A 25,782-nucleotide genomic window follows, 5' to 3' on the forward strand; every position below is an offset into this window, starting at 1 on the left:
CACTCTGGGCCTTGTTTGCAACTGTAATCATCAAGTAGCTTTTGGTCACTGCTCTTAATGCAAGAGCAGTCAGAACTGTGCAACATGTCAATTGTCCTTATTGTCATAATACCATTTCATACATCGAACACCAAAATCCTTAAGATAACACACAAAACCCTTGGGTCTGGTTATTGCTCACCCACAAAAATTTTACTTTTAATATAATTCATGTGCTGCCAATAACATTCACACTTTTACAAATAAGATTATAAATTATATATAATTGGTAGGGTTTAATTCTTTTAAGTATGATCATGTCTGAACATACTTTGATTGGTACTTGGTATCACCATGTCTAAACATGTGGATTGGACTTAGTGCATATGGAAACTCAAGATGATGGCCACCTAATAATTCTCTTTTGTACACTTAAAAGTAGCCTACCTCTGTTGTTCTTACTCTCACAGTATTATAGGAGGCAGGCTACTTAAACCTGTTACAATCAAGATCTGGTTTCAAACAAGTAAATAAATAAAAAGAGGTAAAATAAGAACATAATGGATTAGGGAGTACGTTAAAAGAGTTATCTGTAGGGTCAGCTTAAGATGGTTAAGAACACTTTATTATTCCCAGTCTGATGTTGATTTTGTTAAAGATCTTTATCAGGATTCATTTTATAAATTATAAATAATTATATAAATTATAATATGCAAAATCATGTTTCATTTTATAAACTTTAATCACCATTTAGTAGATACAAAAAGTAGTCAAAGGGAGATGACCTATTGCACTTTCACAGCTCGAGTATGTTCTTTGTTAAAGATGCCTTATTCATTCCACTTGAATCAGTCATCTGAAAAAAGTCAACACATACAAATATAAATTATAAAGATGGAAAATATATGATGTATTTATAACCTGATCTGTGCAGAACTAATAATAGTATGTATTTGGGAAAAAAATTCAGAAATTGCTAAATCTGATGATAAAGTAAACAACAACAAAAAAAAAAACCCACACACTTTTCCTATAGGCATATTCCAGGGCTGACGAAATTGTCCTCATGTCGGTTTCAATACTCTTCGCCCAATTTTCTACATCTCCAATTTCCTGTTGCAAAAAGAAATAAAAATTAACAAAATGTAATGAGTATTTTTAAAACAGTAAATGCACATTTTAGTGTGCTATAATTTTTTTTAAATTTTAATGTTTGATTTCTTAACTGATATATTTATAAATAAGCCACAGTGTGGCAATGTGAGTGTATGTAAGAAAAAAGTGTGCACTTTTCAATTTGTATGCCACTGCTAAATGCCTCTTGTATACCTACTGATATTATATAGTTGCTTTCAATTATGCTTGTAGGAAACTTCTTGATTTGGTAGTAAGCCATGTAAGTAAATGTTTTAAGCAAAAGAAAAAGAAGTTATAATCAGCAAAGTGACTCCTTGTGAATAAGTTACAAGCATTTTTTTTTCATCAAATTAAGCTTGCAACAAGAAATGCTGCATAACAGCAAAGAATATCTTTATCTAACCTTAAGAGCAGTATTGAAGTCCTCCACCAACTTCAGCCACTGCATCGTCTGCTTGGAGAACTGTGCAGCATTGGCCTGAAGAATGCGTGTTTCAGTATCCAGCTTTTTTTGGTTTACATAGGCCTGAGCAACACTGTGAATGATTAAAATTGTAATCAGATTAGGAAGTGAAAAAAAAAAAAATCTGTTTTCAGTTCTACTTTCTTGTTTTGTGTTTATATACATGTGTATGATAGGGACTCAGTAAAGACAATGACAACAACAGCTTTCTAACCTGTAACTGGTGGGTGAAGCAAATATAATACTACTAATGATGATGACATAATTTAATCATTTTATATTTATCCATGCAGAGACTTTGAATGTGCTTCACATATGACTTAGGAATTTGAAGATGATATGGTGTTGATTGCTCGGCTCAGGGACAAAGACTCCCTGATAAGCTATTTCCTTCATGTTAAGAAACTACATTCATGGTCTGAAGAAAGCTTTCTGGTGCTCAATGTATCAATAACTATGGAATAAGCCCTTGATAGAAGGATGCATCAACCGGTCTAATCATCTTTGGTTATTGGCAGTGAGATGCTAGAGCAGGAGCAAAGTTTTAGTTACAGAAAACTGTTAGACAATAAACTATTCTTCCAGGAAAACACATCTTTTAATGCAAAAATAAATAAATGGCTGAACAAAAATATCTGGAAATGCATAAAAGCATGTGATATTTTGTTCTTAATAGATAAATACTTGCCCAGCATTAAGATGATCTACAAGAACATGAGAAAGTGCTGTTGCAGCCACAATGGCATCACGCTTCCGCTTTTCTAAAACAAACATAAAATATGCAATTGTTGTTCTCAATTAATCCACACATTAAAAGTTGTTTTTTGACACAACAAACTGAATTAACCATTCATAAGTTGTTAAATTGTTCATGTTTGCTCAATTATTCATTTTATTGTCTTATTAGATGACCTCAGACATTTCTTTTAATTCTCAGTCCTCACTTTTTTTCATTTAATTCTTATATTCAGTGACAGCGTCAACTTAATCCAGATGTTCACCCTAGCCTTCAATTCTCTGAACCATCTTCTTAAATTTACCCACTACTAGTTATCTTTAGAAAACATTTCCTCATCTAGGTTTCTCCCTGAAGTAAAAATATTTGCCTACCAGTTGCAAATGGAAATTCTTATTGCAGATTAAACTTATCACAAGAAACCTCTACTATGCCAAAAACCGTTTTGGACACTATCACAAAGAATAAGTAATTTTTTATGACAAAAAAGCAATCAAATGTGCAGTAAAAGCTCTGGTCAAGTATGGCTAGAGACACATTGTAGTCTCCTTGTGTCATTCCTGACATTCCACCAGTATCCCTATCCTGCTGTGTCAAGAAACAAAGAGCCTTTTCTTTCAATTTTGACCCCCTTTATCAATTTCATATAGCCTCCTTCATCCCTTACAAAACCTCTTCCTTCCTCATCTTAACAGAGCAGAATGAGCTTCCATTCAAATATTCAGGCTTTAACACTGAGCAAATTCTATGACAAGGAATTGCAAGAAATTAAAGCCTGTTGCAACAGGTTTATTAAATATGGGAAGAGCTTATTTAAATGGTATCACAATGATAATTTCCTTAAATGTTTATCAACTGCACCAGATTTAAAATCTAATACTCTTAGTCTTATTCTACTATGGTCTCAATTTTCATTGTATTAAAACTACTTATACAGGGCTTCTGCTAAGGCTAAATTCTTTGGGGTCCCAGGGACCCCTTCTTCAGATTTTTAAGGGGTCCCTGTTCTTCGCCCAAATTTGAAGGGGACCCCATTGACGAAAATTGAAGGGGTCCTCCGAACTTTTAATGCGTACTGTATGAAATTGTTTGCGTAAGCAGATGCCCTGCTTATAAATTTAAAATGTTTAACACAAACACTGGTATTAAAATAATAGGATAGCAACACTCTTACTTTTCTGCCTTTTTGTTTGTTTTCTTGGGTTTTTGCTGGTATTTTGTTTTGATACTTTCTCATTACAAAAGCATTTCTTTGTCTTTCACCATCTGACATTAAAGCAGCACTCTGACATTTTGTGGTTAGTGAACTGACCACAAAGGCTAAATTCCTGAAGAAAGAAAAAACTACTGTAAGGTGAGGTAGGGAGCAGAAGTGCAATGCACTTGCCCTAACAACAAAGACATGGTGGAAATACAAAGTTTGCATTACTGGGAATGAACAAGTTTCATTTTTAAGATGACATCTTCTAGTTTGCTTTTAAACTCTTAAATTTTTTAAGTTTTTTCTCAAAAATACGATGATATAGAGTGTTTTCTATACTTTATCTTTTTTTTATTTGTAGGCAAGAAGTGACTGATAAGTACTGTAAAAATATCTTCAAAAACCAATTAATCATCATTATCATCTATCACTAAAACAACATAACCTGAAGTCTGTCAACTTATCATCATTTTTAACTAGCACAAAACAGAAATAAATAAGAAAAATCCAATGATTTCAAAACCATGGGCCAAACTTAGAAAAATATTTTTTCTATTTTAGCATGACAGCTTTCCTGAATATTGTTGTATATTTCCCTCTGTTAGCAGAAATCTGATTTTAAAAAAAAAAACTAGTTAGAATTGTTAAAAAAAGTTATATAAATGTAAACTGGTACCAAATATTTCATGTAGTATGAGATTATATAACACTATTTAATCTAGCTAACACTAGCTAAAATCAGAAATAAAATGTACATAATTTGTTATGTCTATCTTACAAAGGAAGGGAAAGAAAACCTTATACATAAATTTCTTACATGCACATCTGTGTGCATGCAAATGTTTATGATGAACAGCTTTTCATGAGCAGCAGATTTTGTTCATTTGAGCCAACAGCAACATCAGCTGTATGGTATATTTTTGCATAATTATTAATTGCCATCCCAAACACACAAACATGGCCATTATCTGCTTTAGGGATGTCTTCTACTGCAACATATTTGTCTTGACTCAAAATTATATACATTAAATTAACAATAATCAAATATTTTTTGCATTTTTCTGATGCTGAAGACCTTGAACCTATTTGTTTGATATGCATATTTACTTTAAACAAAGTTAGTAATCTCTGTATTACACTGAGGAACTAAAGGTCAGACATCACATCATCAGACACTGTTATCTTCAAAAGTTCAAAAGTTTGTAAGTACAACTGAAGAAACATGGTTGTGCGAGGTTACAGATTTCATTACATATTTACACAACAAACCCAGCAGAAGACAACATGCAAGAAAGCATAATTTTGTTGTTGCATTCTAATTATCATAAAGTTCAGACTAAAAGCCGACTTTTTTCCAAAGCTTGAAACCATGCAGCTTAAACAGCAAAGCAGTTTGTGGATTTCAATTAATTTTTCGATGAGCTCCATGTTAAAGTGTAAACTGTTATAATGTTATAATTAACATGTTATAATGTTAACTGTTCACAATATTAAATCAAAGCCACATACAATTGAAGCATTCAGATCAGTTGCTGAAGCACACACCCCTATCATGCTGAAAACAAAACTAAATGATTACGATGCAACTTTCATGTTGTGCATAATTATTTGTGGCTTATAAACCAGTCCAGCTTATTTGTGAAAAAAAGATTTTAAAAAAATTTAGTGGATGTGGTTTATATACAGTAGTGCTCAATAAATCGAAATTCCCATGATTTTCTTTCTTTCCTGTTGTTAAAGGCTCTTTATCTGCATTGTTTGCACCATGACCATGTTAGTCTCACTCTACTTGCAATCTCTATACATATCTTCAACATTAATTTACTACAAATAAATGATTAACATATTTGTATAATATAGCTACTCGATATTTTAAAACATAATTCAAGGGGTTTCACTAACCTAGATAGAAGTTTCTGATCTCTAAAGTAAATGTGCTATTCACACTTTAATGTCACTGCATACCATCTGTGGGTGTGCGCGCGAGGTTTAGTTTTCTCCGGCAGGTTTGACACAAACATAACATATTGTTACTCACTGCCACAAAAGAAACTTTAAACTTACACAATAGACGATAATAACAATGACAATACCAAAAAAATAAGGGAAAAACTAGGTTTACTTTTAATTATGCGTTATGCAATGCTTATAATGTCAGCTATATAAACTACTGATCATCGATTGACGAGCAGCCATCAACATTTATATGTGATGACGCCGCCATTTAGGGTTCGGAAAGAAGTGATAGTTATCAAGGAACCCTTTACTAGAAAACACATACACACAGAGGCACAATGCGACGAATAATAAAATAATATATGCATATACATGCAACTTTTGTTTTTACCTGCTCAAATTAAACATATAGCGTTATGCAATGCCAGTGTAACGGGATGAAACAGCAGTACTAAACGTCTTGGTATAGTCTGCGCATATGTTACTGATAGTGAATGAAATTGTAAAACGCATATAATGCCTAATGATAACTCATGCTACATGCTAGAGCTGCTTGACAATGGGAAAGTAAACTAAGAATTTGGAATTCCATCTGAAATATGGCTTTATTGCTGAATCTGGGTAAATAAGGGCACCACATCAAATACTTTCCACTTGGCTCTTGCTAGAAATAAAATAACATTGTAAAAGCAAAATTATACAAGCATATTTTGAAAATAGCGTACTATTCGAAGGCGCACAGCAGTGAAACCAAACGTCTCGTCATGAAGCGAAGAAAAATAAAGCTTATCGGTCACGTGAATCTTTGATTGGCAGTTTACTTGAAATAAAAGTAAAGGACGAAACATTACAGGACATACGAAATAAAATAACATTGCAAAAGCAAAATTATGCACAATATGCTTTGAGCTGGTTTTGATAAATAAACCCAAGAAAATGTTTACTAATCCATCGGAAGTTTGAACCGAGACGTTTAGTACTGCTAGGAAGTTTCATCCTGTTACACCAGAACTAGTTAATCCCTTCGATAATCGGCTCACCCTGCAATTCTTTGCGTGCTTGCTGACGGGTCTGGTGCTGCTTTACGAGACTAGACAGCATCGTGCTGAAGTTTCTAGACTAAACGTAAAATTGAAAATCTCCACGTTCCAGATGCTGTCTTTTAACTAAACACTAAATATCTCACGTCGATGTTTCTGTGTTTACGTTGGACCACTAGCCATGTTTTCCGGAAGTTACCTCACGTTAATCCCACGCGCATCTTCGAGACTTGCGCTCAACGTCTATTATCAGCGTCAGGGTACCGACCCGCAAGAGAATGGCGGACAAGCGAGTGTGCAGCTGGGGTGTCTTGTCTTTTACCGTCTCTTTTCTTGTTGCTGTCAGCAAAGGATTTAATTTGGATCCCAGATTTTCTGTTATAAAGAATGGACCCGAAAACAGCTACTTTGGATATTCTGTAACTGAGCACCAAATTGTCAATGAGGGCAAGATAATCGAGAACTTGTGAGTAAACATGCCGCACCTGTATCTGTGTTTTTGACATGTGTTTTTGCTTTATTGGTTTTATCAAAAGCATTGTACATAAAAGTAAAAAGCAGATCATGAAAGAAAATTTTAATTTTTGATCTTTTATTATTATTATCGTGTACATTTTTCACTGCGTGCACTGAAGCGTTTAGTATAGATGAATCATGGTTTTCTTTTATCACTTGAATATCACATAAGTTCACCGATGAAGAGAACTAATGTGCTAATCCATGTTTCTGTATGGCCTCTACTAAGTGCAGTCACATATCGGTCATTAGGCAGTCAACCATGTCTTCGCCCTTTCAGCTGTGAGTGGGAGGGTTGGCTTGTCATGTTTGCGCACTGTCCTGCTCATAGATAAGGCCACATTCACCGAAAAATAATTTGTAAAAAAATCGCTATCTTGTCTACACCCTCCTCCTTCTTTCCCCTTAATTCCCACATCCCACAGATATGTTTGCATTATAATTCTGTCAGGGCCGGTCTTTTGTGTACTTTCCGATGTACAGTGCATAGTCCCTATAGGCTCCACAGCATTCAGCGTCCACTAATGCCAAAATGGGATTGTTCCACATTCAAACAACCAGGCATAAATAAGCGAAAGAGGTGCGGTTATAATTGTTAGTGTATACATGTATTAGGAGTATTGGTGAGATTCAGTTACACTAAATTCAAACATTTTGAAGGGTATGAGGGTTCATTTGGTTACAAATTCTTAGCTGTTGTTGACCTGCTAACCTGAAAGATTACAAGTTTATTAATCCACAAGGGCAGTTCCAGATAGTGCTCATATGGTAACAATATGCAGATAAGTACATACATATACATGTTGAAATAATTCGCTCTCACAAGCATGATATGAATGTAGCAACAGTAAGATACAGTTAGTGACCTTAAGTAACCTCAGGCTAATACAAAATCATGGCCAGTAAAATTGATTTAAAAAATGGCATATGGAAGAATGATTAGCACCGATACTTTTTTGTGATTTTTCATGGTAAATGGGTAGACCCCATTCATACCTCACTAACAAAATCTTTATTTGAGAAAAATATAATTTAACATTACTCCAATATAAATGATACAAAATAATATCATAGCATTTTAAAATGCTAAAATAATATTCTGAATTCAGCCTTTTGCCAGTTGAGTAAATAAGTTCATTATCATGTATTTGTAATTATGACATTGTTGATAGAATACTAGTTAAATAGGTCCTTTCATTAGTATCTTGTTGATGCTTGTGAAAAATGTCAGTTGTAAAATTCTGAGTGGCTCAAGACAGAGAAAATGTTTAATGTTGAAGTGGGGTAATTAATAAAATATTAATTTATTTTGATGATATTTGTAAGTGTTATTTCCATTATTCCATGGGATAATAAATTATCAGTTTATGATTTATGGAATTAAAGCAAATAATGCATGCTGTCAAATAACAAAATAATTTATCAAAGTATACATTTAGCAGTGCCTCATGAATCTTTGTGTATTTTTCTCTCATTGGAAGTTTATTTACCTTGGGTTAGAATGAAACTTAAAAAACCCATGGCACAGTGCTTACTCATCTGGAGGGTGTGTGTACTTACCTTTGCCAAAACAATGTGTTCTCATCTCTTTGACTCATTGCACTCAAAAAGGGAGAATAATACAACTGCGCTTAGCGGCACTTAACTGTGGAGATGTGGCGTAGTATCAAACTCTGGGATATGTTTATTGGTGCTTTAGGTGATATTGCTGAGCTTATTGTGAAAGTCGAGTTCAATCGTTAAAAAAAAGGTGTCCGCCCCGCGCAGCCTGTCTGGCGCATCCTAATGCCATTGTCTGCAGAATACTCTCTTTGTGGCCAGAGAAAAACTTTCACTCAATACGGGTGTGTCAACGCACTTGAGTTATAGCTATGAAGACATTTGCATTCGCCGGTGCCAACTGTAGGGGAGGAGTTCATACGCTCCCTGAGGGTGGGTGGGGAATGAATTAGGTACGTGGGTGGCTGGGAATGTGTCATCCTTTCTTCTTTTCGACAGCGCTTGAACTTTCCATTGTTCTTATCCAGAAAACTGCTTCTTTCGTATTCCTAGTTTTCCTGTCCAGTGGAGATTTCTCTGCCATGGCTTTTAAGCGTTCTTTCATGGTTCTTAATCGTTCTACGACTAGAGTCGGTTTGTGGGCAGAACATAGAAGTTTTGATGGGAATAAGGCAGTATTTACTGACAGTGACAAAAGACTAAATGTTGAGGAGGGGGTAATTCAAGCCAAATCGGCGTAAACGCAGTATTCGCCATTGGAAAGAGCCGTTCATCCATCATCAAATGAAAGAGTTCCGCAATAAATTACTTTCTGTCGCTCATAAAAGGATTTTGTTTCGGATAGAAATCGTCATAGGGAGGACGGAAATTAGCAGGGAAGCGCGTTGGTGATGCTCAAGACAGTGTTGCGATGGGCGTGTAGTGACGGGAAACTTCAAGTTCAACTTATTAGGGTAGCTGTGGCTGCTTCTAAAGATAGCATTCAGACGCCAAGTTCGCATGTGTCATTTAATTTCTTGATCCGCTCGGAATGTGTAGAATGTGTCATCCTTTTGCTGACCCTTGTTTCTTTATGCATGGTTAACTGCTGGTCTGTCGTGCACGGCGCATTGTGCTTACTGCCACACGCGGAAATTCAGTTTTACACATTCTGTTATGATTAATCGCCTACTATTTCAGTGCACACACACACACAAAATAAGTCGCTTGGAATGGAGAATGCTCGGAACATCACAGTTCTTCTGAATTTTGTTGAATTCATTTGCGTCAGTAAATGTGATGTAATCGGCTTATCGGCATAAACATTAAACGTTATAGTGCATTAAGCCTGAACTGTGCGCCGCTAAACTCCCCCTACTACCCCCCAAAGTTCTCGACTGTATCCTGCTCGATCTGTGCTTCCACCCCATCCTCTCTATGTTATTGTTCAGCTGACCTTTGTCCTGAAGTGCCACCCTGTCTACTAGCTCTGTCAGTGTCATGCTTGACCTACTATACCCTAAACCCGTATATATTTCCCACTTCACGCGCAGCTTAGAAGACTACTTGCCGTGATATAGCCTGGCTCGGCGTAAAACACCATCCCCTCCAGCCTAGAAGATACATGCCGGCTGAGATGGGCAGGTGAAAGGATGAGAGATCGGTAGTAGTCACAATGACCTGAACCGAAAATACGATCCTCGACAGGAAGCAAGCCAAGGACCAGACGACAGATAAACCTGGTGTACCATCTGGACATGACCACATGTTATAGGCGTTAAGTTGTATCCTGTAGTAAAACTTGATCAGTTCACCTTTATATAAACAAAATTCTGATATCTGCAGCAACGGCCAGCAAATTACTCGTTGATAGTCCCTGGGTCATAAAGAGAAGGCATAATTTTCATACCCTAAAACAAACACATGGGCTAAGATATTGCTCCCATGTGAAATTATCCATCATTGAAAATTTTTCTTAAGATGTTTTCTTGTGCCATCTCCCTAGTCCCCCTTGCACTCGAACTCCCTAGGAAATGCCATCTGATGACAAGCATATGATTAACATCTGTGATGTATTTTTTTCAGTTTCTTGTGGTGCAGTCCCCACTCTCTCTTCCCTTTTACAGTCTTTTGTTCTTGCTTACATAAAACATAATATGTAGAACTATAAGAAATGCACTTATAAAATGAATGCTCTTTGTGGAAAAGAAAAAGCAGAAATGCGCTTTTACCCCAAATATTCTGATTTACGAGAAGAATACATTCGCAAGAAATATTGCAGGTGTAATTTCAGGACTTACATTCACTCTTTCAATGTCAGACAGCCATACCCAGATAACCCCCTGCCTAGTGACGTATATCTATAGAACATTAGATTTTAGAGAAAAAAAATTTGTTTAAAAGAAACTTCAGAATACTTAACTTCTTAAGTGCATGCACAAGATACTTCACACTGCCTAAGTGAATGTTCATGTATGAACAAATGTATACAAGGAGTATGAAAATGTGATATTCGGGTTACATGGTTTTCAGTGCATTTGTGCAAATGAGTCAGCGCAGGCAGTGACTCCGCCTTTGTTTGAGATATTGCACTTTATAAATTCCCACTTATTGTTCTTATTTTTAAGTGGAAGCTGATTTTATAACCATCCTAGTTTCTGTATGTGAATGAATAGATATTACTATGTACACTCTTTGGTTATTTTTGTTAGCCTGGCTGTGCAACATATGACTGTTTGCATGTATCTTGCATGTCCTGTCATATAAGAGCAAGCCCATTGCTAGGCATATCTTTGTGCTGTTTCCATTGTTTGCATTCCTTCAGTCATGGATGCAAGCCTATGCTAAAAAGTTGAAGCTGAAGTCTATCTTCTCTTGTCTCATTGTCTCCGTAAAGCACAAGGATAAATGAAAAATAAACTTTGAACAGAATGCATTTAGTTGCATGAATTCTATCCCTGGTACTAGATTTTTTTGTTGGCATCAGATGCATTATCTGATTTGTCAATCCTTTTTAATAAAAGTGCCTTTTATTTTGTAGGCATTAACCCAAATCTAATTTTATTTGTGTGTATGCATGTGTGTGTATGCAAACGTTAAGTCAGTCCTATGTGAATCTGAAACATGGCGTGCAACAAACACCATCACCAACAAGATTTAGGCATTCGTCAACAGATGTTTGCACCACATCCTCAACATCAGAGGCCCGAGAAGATCTCCCATACAGACCTGTGGGAGAGAACCAACCAATATTCTGCCAGCTAAGATATCAAGAAGTGGAAGTGGGGCTGGATCGGTCACACCATGCAAAAGCTGGCTGACAATTTAACAGACAAGCTGTGGGCTGGAACCTACAGGGGCATCGCAGGGTTGGGAGACCCAGACAGACATGGAGGAGATCAGTTTAAAGCCAGTCGGAGGCAGCTGGCATGACATGGTTCCATAACCAAATCCGATGGTGTGGTGTAGTTGCAGCCCTATACTCCACTGGGGATGCAAAGGAATAAGGAGAAGATATGTGTGTGTTTTCTGGATATCAATTCATCTGTTATGTACACTTTTGCTTACTATTTGTGTGCAGAATTTTGGTAGGAGCTCCAAAACAGCAGATACGAATAGGATCTACTTTGTCAGGTGGTGCTATCTTCAAATGTAATGCAGTATCCACAAATGAGAGTGACTGTCATCAGTTGAACACTGAGCCATTTAGTAAGTTCATTGGTTGATGCTGGAAATGTAGCAGTATATAGTGGTAAAAGGATAACGGATTAAGTCAGTGGTTCTCAAAGTGTGGTCCACGGGCATAAGTCAGGTGGTCCGCGGCTGACAGTCGTCATATGTTAGCAAAGTGATGTTTAAAGTGATGCATTCCTCGCATTAACATTTTAATTACAAAGAACGAGGTATGCATAGTTTTATGTCAACTTATTACTATACTACTGTCACAGAAGTACATTTAGTTTTGAATTGTAATGAAACAAATGCGGCAATTTAAATTTGAAATTCATAGTACAGTACATAGTGATTTTTAGGCCTTGGTGGTCCGCCACTTACTTAAGTAAAATGGACCGCGGTCCGAAATACTTTGAGAACCACTGGATTAAGTTAATTAGAACATGAATAATTCCTTAAATCACAAGAAAGAAGCCTTAAAAATCATCATTCTTGAAAGTTAAGTCGTTATCTAGATAGTTGAAATGTGTATATAGCTATTTAATATATTTTCTATAAATGTATTTATGTTGTAAGATGGGGTCATGGAGTTGACTGTTTTCTGTGCATGTCACTTTTGAAGAGTTGCATCTGGATGAAAAGAAGGGGGTTCTTTTCACATCTGGCAAACTAGCAGGGTTTCCTATCCATAAAATAAAAAATAAAATAAAATCCTATCCATAAAATAAAGGGAGTTTTTAGACCATCAGTTATGAGTTATAGTTGTTGGGGTTTTAGCCCCATCTCCACCTTTGCCTTGATAAAAATATTGTAGGTATTATCGATTAGTAGTAGAAAAAATACTCCACAATGTATGTTTGTTGATATGATCATAACCTTTATTCCTGGTAATATTTGTATGCATATAAAAGTATGTCATAGATGATTGATAGCATGTAATGGTGAAACATCACATCTCTTCTTGGTTATCATAAAATGTCCTAAAATTTTGAACAGTGAAACCTCTAACCAAAACATTTGTGTTTTTAGATCCTGGTGCCATATTTTCTTTGTGTGATTAGTAGTTTTGTCATGTGATTCATTCATGTTTATATGTGATAGAAACTCTCAATTAGTATTTTATTGAATTAAATGAATTGAATGCAGTCATAATTTCATGTCATTAGCATAGTTTTCATAAATAAGTGAAACATAATGCCATGTTATAAATTTTACATTTGCATTTGACTTAAGCTGTGCAATGCTTAAAGATAATTTTACTATTAAATGTTTTGTGGGAACCATTTTTTTTTTCTCTTGGCTAGTTATTATTTCCCTAAATCTGTGCTCTTTATCTCTATTATTGTTTCTGGGAATCTTTGAAGATGTATACCTACAAACATCAGGGCATTGGGAGAGCTGTAGCTATTAATCAATGTTATCTTTTGACAAATGTGATGTCACAGTTTGGCCTCTTTCTGTGCATGGGGATTTCTGTAGGCAAGTGGTTCAAGAATAGATGGATGGTATTGACCCAGCATTTGAAATAAAGATTGTTGGATTGTTCTTTATCCAATCACTATGATTACAGATCTCCCTGTTGCGTCATCAGATGACGTTACAGATCGGTGGCTTGGTGTAGTCTTGCATAGCTTTGGCAAAGGAGAAAAAATTGTGGTAAGTAAAAGGTCCTTCAAAACAAGTATATGAATGAAACTGTAAAAATCAATTAATTTGGTGAAAGTATTTGATTTACAAGTAAGATCATGTATTTTTGTATGATGTGAAAGTTCATGAATTTGCTTGGAATAAATGCATAGTACAGTTTTGAAGCATAGTTTTACAAATTTTATGCTGGGAAATGAAACTTTTTAGGAGTCATTCTGTGACTTAATTAACCAAAGATCGGTTTTTACCCAGACATGTGCCCATCGCCATATCAAAGAAAATGCAGCTCTGGGTTTGTGTTACACACTGGAGCAGACATTGGATTATCACACAGTATGGATTCCATGCCTGGGCAAGTCTCATGTCAATTTTCTGGAAGATTTTGGCCTTTGCCAAGCTGGTATAAGTGCAGCCTTTGGACAGGTATGAATGTTCCATAGAAATCTATTTAATGTTTTAAGTTTTATTTTTACACTGGTAATTGTGCAATAAATACACACTGTGTACAACAGAAAGGTAATTTTATCTTCAAAATGTTTGGAGACTGGTATGAAAAATTGAGCAAATAAATGTGAAAACAAGAAAAGACAATTGTAGAATGAAGCAAATAATACAAACTGTATGAAAACACACACACATGCACATTTATGCACAGTAAGAAGAACTTACAAACTACAATAGTAGGTCAGTGCCTATAAAATTAAAGGTGCTTTCTTAGAAAATATTTGCAATTCAGCTAATGCACACTGATGCCAGCCGATGTTTATTTATTTCTAGAGTTGTTAGATTTATCAGCACACTAAGCAAATCATTGGAAAAGCGCTATATAAATCATTATTATTATTATTATATTTGAAAAAATATCATGTATTTATTATTAAGAAAATTATAAAACTCTCATTGAAAGTTATGCTGCCCGTCATAGTGATCGATGATTATGTGAGGAATGTTTTGTGTTATTTTGACTGTTGTAAAGAAGTGGGATATTTATTTACACAACATTGGCCTTCGCTTTGCAGGAGGATAGCTTGGTCATTGGTGCTCCAGGATCAAACATCTGGCGAGGTAGGTTCTGTCAGGAAAGAATATTGTATTTTTAGCTTTTGTTATCTTTACAGGATGGTTTCTTATATGCTTAGTAACTGAAATGCTTGAAGATGATAGATATAGATTTCACTCACTAAGATGAATTTTCTGTTGAAAAACAAGACTTCATAAATTATTAATCATTCAAAAGAGTTGTTTTATGCATTAAAAGGTTGTATGCTACAGTTTGTTACTGTTGTAATACTAGGACTGTAATCTGTTTTGCTGATTTTCAGGTGTGATGTTTATGGTAAACACAAGCGATTCCATGGACAGAATTTTAACGACTTTTAATACACCTGTTCCTGTCAGTCAAAATGAGGTAGGAGCTTCTAAGGCACTGCCTCCTCCAACTGACAAGTATTCTTACCTTGGTGAGTAAATGTTACGAAGGCACTACCTCCCCCAACTGACAAGTATTGATGAGTAAATACATTGCTGAGACACAACTTCCTACAACTGAATTTTTTTTTGCGAGTAAATGTGTTACAATGGTCTTTAATGTGTATGCACATGTGTGCATACATATCATGTGAAACTTATCAGAAGTCTGTTTATTCATTGCTTATCATATATGGTATGCCACCATTGATGTGCATATGCAAACATGTAATTAATTTTTTTGCCTTCATATTTGGTCACCTACCCATCCACATGCTCATTTCTTTTGTTGGCCCACCTGCTCAGTCGTGCTTTTTATTTTCAGGATATTCAGCCGCAATTGGGAAGTTTGATGCAACACGTCAGCTCTATTATGTGTCTGGTGCTCCACGCTCTAATGAAAGAGGGGAGGTGATATTTTTTCGAAGGATTGATCACCAAGAAGTTCTGCATTATACAACAGAGCAGAAGCTGGAAGGTGAACGAGACTTTGCAGGATTTGGATCAAGTCTGCTTGCTTTGGATCTTAATAATGATGGGTAGGTCTGTGCAAATATTCCATGACTATGATTTCAAGAATGAATGATATTTTTGCTATATCAGGTCAGATGCAGAAATGATGAAAAGTTTGGTTAGTTTTGTGTAATGTCTGTATGTCTGTCTGGATGATCTGCACCTTAAATGCAAACTATATGCTTGTTGCCGAATTTTGGTCCACATAATGCTATCATAAATTCAAACTGCCAAAGTAATCAAACCTGTGTGCTCATAAATAAAACTTTCACCTTGCATGGGCTGTCATGATGACTTCTCCTAATTGTTTTGTTTCTTAATTCAATGCAGGTATGATGACTTGATTGTTGGGGCTCCATATTACTACGAGAATGGCTATGGTGGTGCAGTCTATGTTTACCTTGGTGGTAAAACAATGGTAAGATAATATTCTTGGGTTATTCCCCCCCCCCTTTTTTTTTTTTATAGTTTGGTGTTTATGATCTGTATCGCATAATGCAGTCGGGTGTCACAGGACTTGCTCTCTTGCAGGCACACTCGCAATCACACAGACAGACTCCCACGTGCCCGCCGCGAGCAACAAAGCCAATGACTCCTTAGTGGACACAAAACACGCACACGAAGGGACAATAGTGTAGGGACAAGTTTATTGGTGGTCCCAAAGTATGACTCGCCAACTGAAAAGAAAAAGGAAAAGAAAACAATCATTACATCAAAACACAAAGTAAACAGAGGAGAGCTCCTCCACCGATGAGAAAGCATTTACATTACATACACAAACATTTAGATCGGCCCCCCCCCCCCCCCCCCAGACAAACTAATAGGGTCCGCGTTGTCCGGCGTCACACTGAGTGTTCACTACAACAACAAAGCTTATCCGCCTCCCAGGCCACCGCCTGAAGCAATGCAATGCTGACGTCACCAGGTCCAGTGACTGCGTTATGCTCTTCCTTTTTGCCCTGTGGCCTGGCGATCACACAGTCCGTCCTCTCGACGACTTGAATTTCGGCGACTGGTCGGTAGTCCACCGACTATTCCTCACAGGTTTGGCCACCCTCTGGTGGTCAACAGCACTCAGCACATAATAAACTCATATAAACTCAGCACATAAGTCTTCCCCTGCCCCACTTACACCAATACAGAGATCTCGCAACCACAGTTGCTTACGCACCCTGCATATCTGCGCACAGGTCAGCTATTTATTGGCCCGCAAAAAGGCGACAGGAAAAGTTCTAAGTACTCACCCAATTCGGCTCATCATGCGTTGATTCTGCCCCATTCAGAAAAAGCTGGAGAAATGTGACTGTTTGCTAGAACCAGTCCCACGCACTAAATCAGGGAATGCACCACAGCCAGTCCCAAACACAAGTGTCTCCCTGTATCAAAGCTCTTCTGTCTCTCTCAATCCGACCCCGGCCTTCAATATATAGGATTAGGATGCAGGCCACACCAACCTCCTGGGCACCCTCTCATGACCCCCGACACCTTGACCACCCAAGGAGCAAGCGACACTCGACAATCTGAGGTCTAGCTAAAATCTAATTAAAAAGAAAGCATATGATCAGTCTTGAAACCTTTTGGCAGTTACACTTCGCAGTCTTCCCTGGATGGTACTCTTCACTGTTTTGATGAAATGAAATGAAGGTTGCAGCACAACAGATTTCAAAATGACTTTCATATTTTTGCTTTGTTTATTCACAGATAAGCAAATCAACAATACCTACAGTCATTTTGAGCAGAAAGATGAGTGATGCTGAATGCATCAAACTTGGCTGTGAGCATGCTCGCTTTGGGATAAGTTTGGCCAAGCTGGGAGATGTAAATCATGATGGATATCAAGGTCTGAAAACATTTCTGCGCCTATAAATGATATATAAAACATACTTAGCTTTTGGAGATTTTCCCTAAACATAGATCATATGACAAATAGTGTAATAGATGCTGGTAGATCAATTTTCACAAAGAAAAAATACAGTGTGCCTCATATGAACTTTGTGTAATGAAGTGTTGTAAAGTATTATAACCTCAGATTTATATTGCAGTTTTTTTTTTAGTTTAAAATAAGTAATGCTTTTTCAGCAACTCAGAAGCAATGCTGATAAAATGAAGGTGTAATAATTTGTGTATGCATGGATACTGTACAGTGGCATATAGGGAATAAAAAAGCAGATGTAGATCTCATGTATGTATGAAGAATCTTAAATGCACTTTTGGAATGCAGAATAGTTAATTAAGACATATCTCAGTTAGTATTCTATTTACTATTCAGGGCATCTTTTTTCAAATGTTAGGAAATTTTCATAAATTTGAAATTGATAATTGTAAAGGTCCCATAACCTAGCCTGGTTTTTAAGACTGTCAGATGCCAGCACTCTCTCTCTATGTTATTTGTTCCCTTCCTAAGAAGTTATGTAGCTACTAGTTGGGCATGAGATCAGTCACACAATCCTCATTGAACTACAGAATGTGGGCCTAACTTAGAATCCAGGCTTTGGTACCTACCTCCTGAATTCAGAATGAAATCTCAAAGTGTAAAGGCAAATTTTTTAAAACACCCAATATTTTTGGCATTTTAAAGAGGAATTGTATTACATATCTGTGTTTTCTGTATTCTTTAGATTTTGCTGTGGGTGCACCATATGAAGGCAATGGAACAGTTTATATCTATCATGGGTCTAAGTCTGGTGTGGTGAAAAGTTATGCACAAGTATGTTGTTTCATGTTCTTTCTATTTTCTTGAGAACAACTTTCTCTTTTAACATTACTTTTACATCAGAATAAATAAACCGTGAGTGCATTTTCATTTTTCATTCATAGATTATTTTGAAATATGTTATTCTTAATGCATGTTCCTATGGTTTGTTTTTGTATCAACAGCGGATTGCTGCTAGTGATATGCCTGGCAGTAATCAGTTTCAGTCATTTGGCAGCTCCTTGTCTGGGGGTTTAGATCTGGACTCCAATGGCTATCCAGATCTTTTAGTGGGATCATATGAGAGTTCCCGCGTGGTACTTCTCCGTGCCAGAGCTATCATCCACTTGCTGCCGGAAATTACGGTATCCCCAAAGATGGTGAATCTGAGTGCAGTAGCACATTGTAGCTTTGATTCAACTGCAAGGCATTGTGTGCAACTGAGGATATGCTTAAAATTTAAAGCAGAACCTTCTGAAAGGTGAGTCTCTGGATAATGCAGTAAAAGACCTCACTTTGACAATCAAATATTTGGTAGTTTAAAGGGCACTGAATAGATTAGGTAAAGGAGACTAGATATAGCATGTTGCATTTTAAGTTGTGAAAAATTCAACTTTTAGCACTGGATAAAGAGTGCATAAGTGTTTATCTCATTTTCAAAAATAACTTTGTCCTTTTGGATGCAGAACACAAAATGATTCTTAATGGAGGTGAAAAAAACCTTTGTTGAATTTGTTGAATTTTTCTTTTATTAGCTTTACAACAGGACCAGAGATAAAGTACAGAGTGGAAGCAGAGAGAAGCCGAAGTATTTCTCGCCTAGAATTTAAACAGTCAGCTGATGCCAGCAAAAAGTTTGTTGAAGATGTTGTGCAGCTACGTCCTCAGGCACTAGACCAAGTGGCTTGTGTTGTACAACTGGCTTATCTAAAGGTACTGCAGTAAGATTTGTTGAATGAACTGTTGATGCATGATACTGAATTATTTTTAAAGTACTGCTATCTTTCTGAAAACGTTTAAATCAACTTTCTTAAATGTCCAGAAAATAGTACCATCATACTTGGTAGTTGTCACCTGTATTCACCATGAAAGTGCATAATTAGCAAGCTTTTTTTGTAATCCTTCACTGCACTTAAAAGAAAATTTTCATAAATGGTCTTTGAAAGGCTTTCTTATTGTCTTGTTTTGCAGGATGTGTTAACAGACAAACTCAATCCTATGGAACTTGCAGTAACCTTCTCTCAAAGTGAGCCACCATATGCACGCCCTCGCTCTGGAGACCCTCTTCCAAATATAAATACCTACCCTGTTTTGTCAACAACAGGTGCTATGGAAGCTGAGCCAAACACTGTTTCAACACTGGTATATACTTTTTCATTTTTGTCAACATCCATTTTTTTATACTGTGAACAGCACCTACACATAAATATTGCAGAAAAAGTGGACATGTATATTTCTCTTTTTTATTTCATTGAAAATAAATATTCATGACAAGATTTCTTCATGCCTAAATAATTACCTCCTTATCTGTCATTCCGTTAAGCTCTATAATAAAAATTGTTTTACATTTGTTGTCAGTTTTATGTTTGCTTCACATTGCATTTTTCAACATCTTATTAGGTTTTCCCCTCTCATTTGCAGGTGTGATTTTTCATTTATGTGTGCTATTGATATGGCTTTGTTGTCTGTTGCTATGTTTTATGAAGAGCACAGTGACACTTAAGTAATAAGGCCTAATTTAGGTTTTTAATCTACTGCTGTATGACTTTTTTCTCCATGCTGTTACACTACCATTTTCAGTTAAGTAATCTCTGGCATATACAAAAATTCAGCTATGGACTTGAACTTTTCATCACATCACAGATATTGCTTGTTAATGACAAATAAATACTTCTCTAAATAAGACTGATTATGTCACCCCCTTCTTAGCTTACTTCAATGGCTTTGTATTACCGACTATATCACACATTGGACTGGATGTCTTTGTGATAAATGTCTCCAATTTGTGCTCCTGATTACCTTTCTTCTTGCCTCATCCTCTGGACTCCATTCCTTCCACGTCTTTCATACACTCCCTTAACTGTACTTTGCTGGCCAGCAAGTCTTTGCATACACTGGTCTGTCTGCTTGAAATTTTGTTCTACCAGGCTGCTTCTTTCAGTAGTTTCACGAAGCTACTTAAAATTCATTTTGAACTGGTTTCATGGGATCAGTTCTTGGGTCTCTTAACTTGTGTTGGCTTTTGTGGTGTTCCAAATGGATTTCTGCACATAGGTGACAAACAGATCATGCTACACAGTTTTGCAATAAACTCTACTGGCTACCACTTTGAGCTTGCACTGATTACAAGATTGCCACACTGTGCTACCGTCGTCTTTGTGACCTTGTGTTGCCCTCCTTTCTGTGTCCTGCTTCAACCCATATAAATTCTGCAGATCCTCCATCTTCTTTTCTGGACTCACCATTTGGAATTCTCTGCCCATTTCTCTTTCAGGCTGTATTTACGTTCAAGTCTGGCCTCAAAACCAGCTTTTTATAAAATATCTTTCATCATCAAGCAGACTCTTCTACTCACTCTTTGGTTCTTCATCAGTATCCATCTTTGTTCATGTTTTGATGGCATCTTCCATTTACTGAAGCTTGTGATTGTTTGCTGTGGTTGATTGGCAGTATATTCATTGTCCTCTGTGCACAGCACATTGAGCTTGCATCCATACAGAAAAATGTCCTCAACAGGTTCATTTATTATAAAATGTTGCATATAGAAAGGTGTTTGATTCTACTTGTAGACTACTTTAGCACCATTTTATCTTTTGTTCAGGTGGACTTTGTGAAAGAATGTGGAGATGACAACCTCTGTAAAAGCAACCTTCAGTTTGATGTCAAACTGGCGCAGCCTAAGGAAGGAGAAAAATACCTTATTCAGGTTGGGGACAGAGTCAGCACTTCACTAAACATCAGTATAACCAACCTTGGGGAAGCAGCATATTTGACACGTGTTTTCATCCAGAAACCTCCTCTTATGGATTACCAGGGTGTGGGGGGTGATGGACAGGTAAGCAGTTGAAGGGAAAATGGATGTGGAAAGTATGTCAAACCTGTTAGTGGTGGTGGTGCAACAGTAGTGAAGCAGGTTTCCCAAATGTAGTAATTATCTGACCAGTTACTGGTCAAATGCCATGGATCTCAGTGTAAAAAGCAGTTTACTGGTTGATGTATGTGTATAGTCTATACTTGTATCTTAAATGTCCTCAGAAAACTTTGAGAAATATTGACAAGTCCTTTAGTCACTATATTCTTCGTACCTGACACCACTGTAGATGAGGATGCTGGTATAATAACATCAGACGTGCACACATCACCTATACCTTAGACATTTCTTTCACATACCTGAGTGGCCCTTTCAAAGAAATAACTTCTTCATATAATGAAAAAACTCCAAAAAGCAGCAAGTAGTACTTCAATAAATACCAGCCCACTAGGAAATGCCAGTAGGCAGTGGGTACTAATCCTGTGAATAATTAGGTTCCACTGACAGAATTCACACGATTAAAAAAAAAAAATAAAGCTGGCACCCACACCAACTAGTGTCTGCAGCCAAGAAGACTAAATGCTTGAGAACATCCTCCAGGAATGCCCCTTACTGAAGGCAGAGACACAAACATGACCAGTGAACATCCCACTCTAAAGTCAGCAGCAGGGACTTGAAGGTCATTTATCTTGAAAGCTGATCTGAAAGTATAGCTAACTATAGTAAAAAGAAGAAGACAAGATTCTTTTCTTTGAAATGGTTTGTTAGTATGAAATTTGTACAAAGTGCTTGCAGATGGTGTTTAACACCAAGTAAGTTTTACTGTTTGCAGCTGCATAAAAAAATTTTTTCAATTCTGTGATATTCACATTCTTTTGATTATTAAAAAAAATAATAAGTGCAAAATGTGTTTTCAGGACTCAGTTGTCAAGTGCAACCCAAACCCAGGTGGAGTGGATGATGATACACTCATTATCTGTGATGATATTGGAAACCCACTGAAACAGCAATCCTCTGTGATGTTTTCAGTAAGACTCAGCACTCATCGTTTGCAGGCCACAGATAAAATTCTCAACATTACAGTTTGGGTGAATACGTAAGCATACAGACTTCTGCTATAATTTGATATCTTGATTATATGTTTGCTTTTATGGTGGTTCCTTCTGTGTTAAAATTTCCTGTTGAAACTTTTAAGTACACGAGACCATAGCTAATGTTTGGGATTGCTGAAATTTACAATTTTTGTTTTCATCTTTTTTACTTTTTAAGCATCTCTCACACAGTTTTGTATCTTAACCTTTTGTAGATTCTTGCATAAAATACTTTGTTCTCAAAGTAAAGTGTACCAAAATATTTACATCCAACGTAGGGTGTTTGATTAGATATAAGCTCACCCAGGTCTTATGGTGAATATAAAGTCAGAATGACTACAAACATCGATAACTGCATCTTGCTTTATCAGCATCTCACTTTATTTGCAGATCAAGATCAGAACACCATAACACAGTTTAAAGTAAACTCTCCTACATTAAAAGACTGCTGATTGTTTCAAAAAGTCTTTAAAACAAAATTTTTCATTTGTATACCGCTCAGTTCTAACAGTGACACACTTTTATATTTTGTGCTTTTATACATTTGACAGCATGAGATTATTTGGTTGATCGTCTTCACAGAAGTTATAGTGTTTGGATGTAATGAGTTTGTGTGTGTAAAGACTTAGAGGTGTTTTTTTTTAACGATTGCCATGAGCTCCATTGGTGGAGAAAATATGTGTGTCATGAATATTCATCATCATATTATTAAAAGCGAATAGAAATATTTGATAGAAGTGGTAATTTATTAAAACTATCAATGTGGCTTGTTTGACTTAATTTTATGTTATGTGAAAATATGAAAATTTGTATGCAAACATTTCATAATTCATACTCATTAAAAAAAAATCTGCATAATTTGTTTTTCCACATAATTTTAATCTTTAGATCTTTTTTGGAGAAATTTATATTCCTTAGAATTCAGTCGCTGGATTTTCATGATTGCTTCCTCATGGTATTTTGTATTTTTAATGATTCTTCACATCCAGGTCAAGCACAGAACAGACGCCAGAGAATGACCAAAAAGTTTTTATGTTCAATGTCATTTTGGAAGCGAAGCTTGTTCTCAGCTCGTAAGTTTATGTGTAATTTTCTTCAGTGATGTCAGTGTCAAAATCCATTCTTTTGTTCATTCATTTGTTTGTTCCTTTGTTTGTTCATTTATTTTAACACAAAAAAAGTTCTGTATGAAAAGATGTTCAACACTTAGCCAACACAAAAAAGCCTAACCATGTCAATAGGAAGTATTTCTCTTATACTTATGTATAGCATATTTTCAAGCTTGTCAAAGAAACAGAAATAATTTATTATAGTTCATGTGAGAACTAGGTTTGATGGAGTATGACATGAAAATAGTGGGTTTTCCCTTCTTTATGGATCTAGAATCTTATATTTAATGACTGTAATGAGATAAACCCCCGTTTTATAGGGGTTGGGATAAATATAAAAGTTAAAGATGCTGAATTTATTGTTTGATAAAATAACCCCCATTATCCACCTCCACTCCCAGAAATGTTCGTCCTGATGACCAGATCCTGTGTGCTGGAGAGCCACGAGGAGCAAGTGCCATGAAGTCTGAGAAGGATATTGGTGCAGCTGTCAACCACACCTACATTGTGAGCATGCAACATTTGACATCATTTTTTAATGTATCTTGTAAACCTGTTAGCTTGCCTGGGTTGATTTCTGCTACTAAGTCTACCAGGAGTGATTTATTATTGTTGTTTAAACATTTTGATCTGTCTTTTCATTTAAGTCTATAGAGAGAGGGAGGGGGAGGGGTAAGATGGTTGCTGGAAATTTAAAAAACAAACAAAAAACTTGCTGACAAAACTCTAAACCTAGACCACCTGTTCTCAAACATGAGCTTATCAAGGGTACAAGCATTTCACTGTTTTACTACACTGATGCCTGACATAAATGCTCTTGATGCAAATAAAAAGACAGATTAAAAGCCGAACCCTCCAAAAATGTAATGATCACTCTATGCGCTACCCTGACGCCTCACATAAATGCTCCTGATGCAAATAAAAAGACATTAAAAGCTGATCCCTCCAAAAATGCCATGATCATTGCCATTCCCCCACCTCTCTCACACAGTGCAACTTTAATTATCATTTTCTTGCTTTCTCTCCTCATTTTTCCCTGCCACTGCTCCTCCCACCTTCCTCCACACAGACTAAGTTTCACTGTCATAGGGTACTCTCTTAAATTACAGTGTTGCCCATGTTCCGTTCGCAGGTAACAGTTTCTTTTGTGTGGCATCAAAAAATAAACTTGATCTTGAGCAAAGTATACCAACCAAATGTGGCCTAGGACTGTCCCATAATTAAAAAAAGATGTTCCTGCCAGATTTTGTGGGTAGTGGGGTTTGAAGTTTATTGGAGATTAAGCCACACACACACACTTTCCTGTACTCTGTCTATGAGTAACATTAAGCTAATCCTGTTCTCATGCTTGGGCTCCTTAGTTTATTTTTTTCACACCCCTCTGACATACTTTATATACACATAGCCTTGTTTGACCTGCTATCCTTCAAATAAAAACAATATTGGACTAAAACTTTCTAAGTGTCACGTTAGACAATATAACAGTCATTTTGTGAGAACAAAATACCAAACAGGTTCTTTATGTTCATTGACTTTAAAAAATCAATTTGAATTGAAAAAACGTTGTAAACAGTGTTATTGACTACGAAAGGATTATACAGTTTCAGAACAGAACCAGTTGGGATCATATTGCATCATAAGTTAGGATTGGACGTTGAATGTGTCTGCTTAAACTTTGTGTGCACTGTGTGCAGGCCAGTTGTGTGTGTGCATTCATGCATGTATGTTTAGGTTTGGATTTGCATGCAGTCATTGGTAGAGCTGAAATGTGTAGGCAGTATAAAGTGTATGAAAGAGTGTATTGTATATTATATATGTGTGTGTCCATGTATTTGCATGTGTATGTGTGGAGGAGTGGGTGACAGGAAAGAAATTTTTTTTAGTTTCTTTTTATATAGGTTTACATATGGTAGTGCATGTAAAAGCTTCTGCAAACATGCAACTGGTGTTTGTCCAGAAAGTGGTGACAATCATTAAGATACACTCCTTGTGCAGTATCATTTGGTAGATAATTATTATTACTTTGCACTGTATGTACTTACCTGTACATGAA

The 25,782-nt window shown here is 36.4% G+C and overlaps 2 protein-coding genes across 3 annotated transcripts in view; one reads left to right on the top strand and one right to left on the bottom strand.

Annotated features, from left to right (window-relative positions):
• Positions 1–260: 260 nt before the first annotated feature.
• Positions 261–6,651, bottom strand: LOC112564908 (biogenesis of lysosome-related organelles complex 1 subunit 1-like). 2 transcript variants are annotated; one of them, XM_025240015.1, is made up of 5 exons: positions 6,513–6,651; positions 2,268–2,340; positions 1,520–1,652; positions 1,005–1,092; positions 261–835 (listed from the first exon to the last, which is right to left on the bottom strand). In XM_025240015.1, the coding sequence occupies exons 1-5, from the start codon at positions 6,571–6,573 to the stop codon at positions 828–830; spliced, it is 363 nt and encodes a 120-aa protein (XP_025095800.1). In that variant the 5' UTR covers positions 6,574–6,651; the 3' UTR covers positions 261–827. The 2 variants fall into 2 exon arrangements, with proteins under 2 accessions (XP_025095800.1, XP_025095802.1); XM_025240017.1 differs by having other exon boundaries at positions 1,001–1,092.
• A 100-nt stretch (positions 6,652–6,751) lies between these two features.
• Positions 6,752–25,782, top strand: part of LOC112564900 (integrin alpha-PS1-like) — a 30,423-nt gene continuing 11,392 nt past the window's right edge. The window contains exons 1-17 of the mRNA XM_025240008.1: positions 6,752–6,978; positions 12,088–12,215; positions 13,750–13,835; positions 14,079–14,249; positions 14,846–14,891; positions 15,149–15,286; positions 15,619–15,832; positions 16,137–16,224; positions 17,508–17,646; positions 18,425–18,513; positions 18,684–18,979; positions 19,254–19,431; positions 19,690–19,860; positions 21,320–21,553; positions 22,447–22,625; positions 23,610–23,693; positions 24,131–24,236. Coding sequence (XP_025095793.1) covers positions 6,791–6,978; positions 12,088–12,215; positions 13,750–13,835; positions 14,079–14,249; positions 14,846–14,891; positions 15,149–15,286; positions 15,619–15,832; positions 16,137–16,224; positions 17,508–17,646; positions 18,425–18,513; positions 18,684–18,979; positions 19,254–19,431; positions 19,690–19,860; positions 21,320–21,553; positions 22,447–22,625; positions 23,610–23,693; positions 24,131–24,236 — 2,535 coding nt within the window. The 5' untranslated portion in view covers positions 6,752–6,790. The remainder of the gene's footprint in view (positions 6,979–12,087; positions 12,216–13,749; positions 13,836–14,078; positions 14,250–14,845; positions 14,892–15,148; positions 15,287–15,618; positions 15,833–16,136; positions 16,225–17,507; positions 17,647–18,424; positions 18,514–18,683; positions 18,980–19,253; positions 19,432–19,689; positions 19,861–21,319; positions 21,554–22,446; positions 22,626–23,609; positions 23,694–24,130; positions 24,237–25,782) is intronic.

The sequence above is a fragment of the Pomacea canaliculata genome, linkage group LG5, assembly GCF_003073045.1.
Source record: "Pomacea canaliculata isolate SZHN2017 linkage group LG5, ASM307304v1, whole genome shotgun sequence".
In the NCBI taxonomy this organism is placed as follows: Eukaryota; Metazoa; Mollusca; class Gastropoda; order Architaenioglossa; family Ampullariidae; genus Pomacea; species Pomacea canaliculata.

Bases quoted from the DNA above. Each gene is read 5' to 3' on its own strand.
- LOC112564908 (XM_025240015.1), bottom strand. From the start codon at position 6,573: ATGCTGTCTAGTCTCGTAAAGCAGCACCAGACCCGTCAGCAAGCACGC. The intron at 2,341-6,512 runs GTGAGCCGATTA...TGTTTGTTTTAG, and splicing joins AGCACGCAAAGAATTGCAGG to AAAAGCGGAAGCGTGATGCC. The intron at 1,093-1,519 runs GTTAGATAAAGA...TTTTTGCAACAG, and splicing joins ACTTCAATACTGCTCTTAAG to GAAATTGGAGATGTAGAAAA.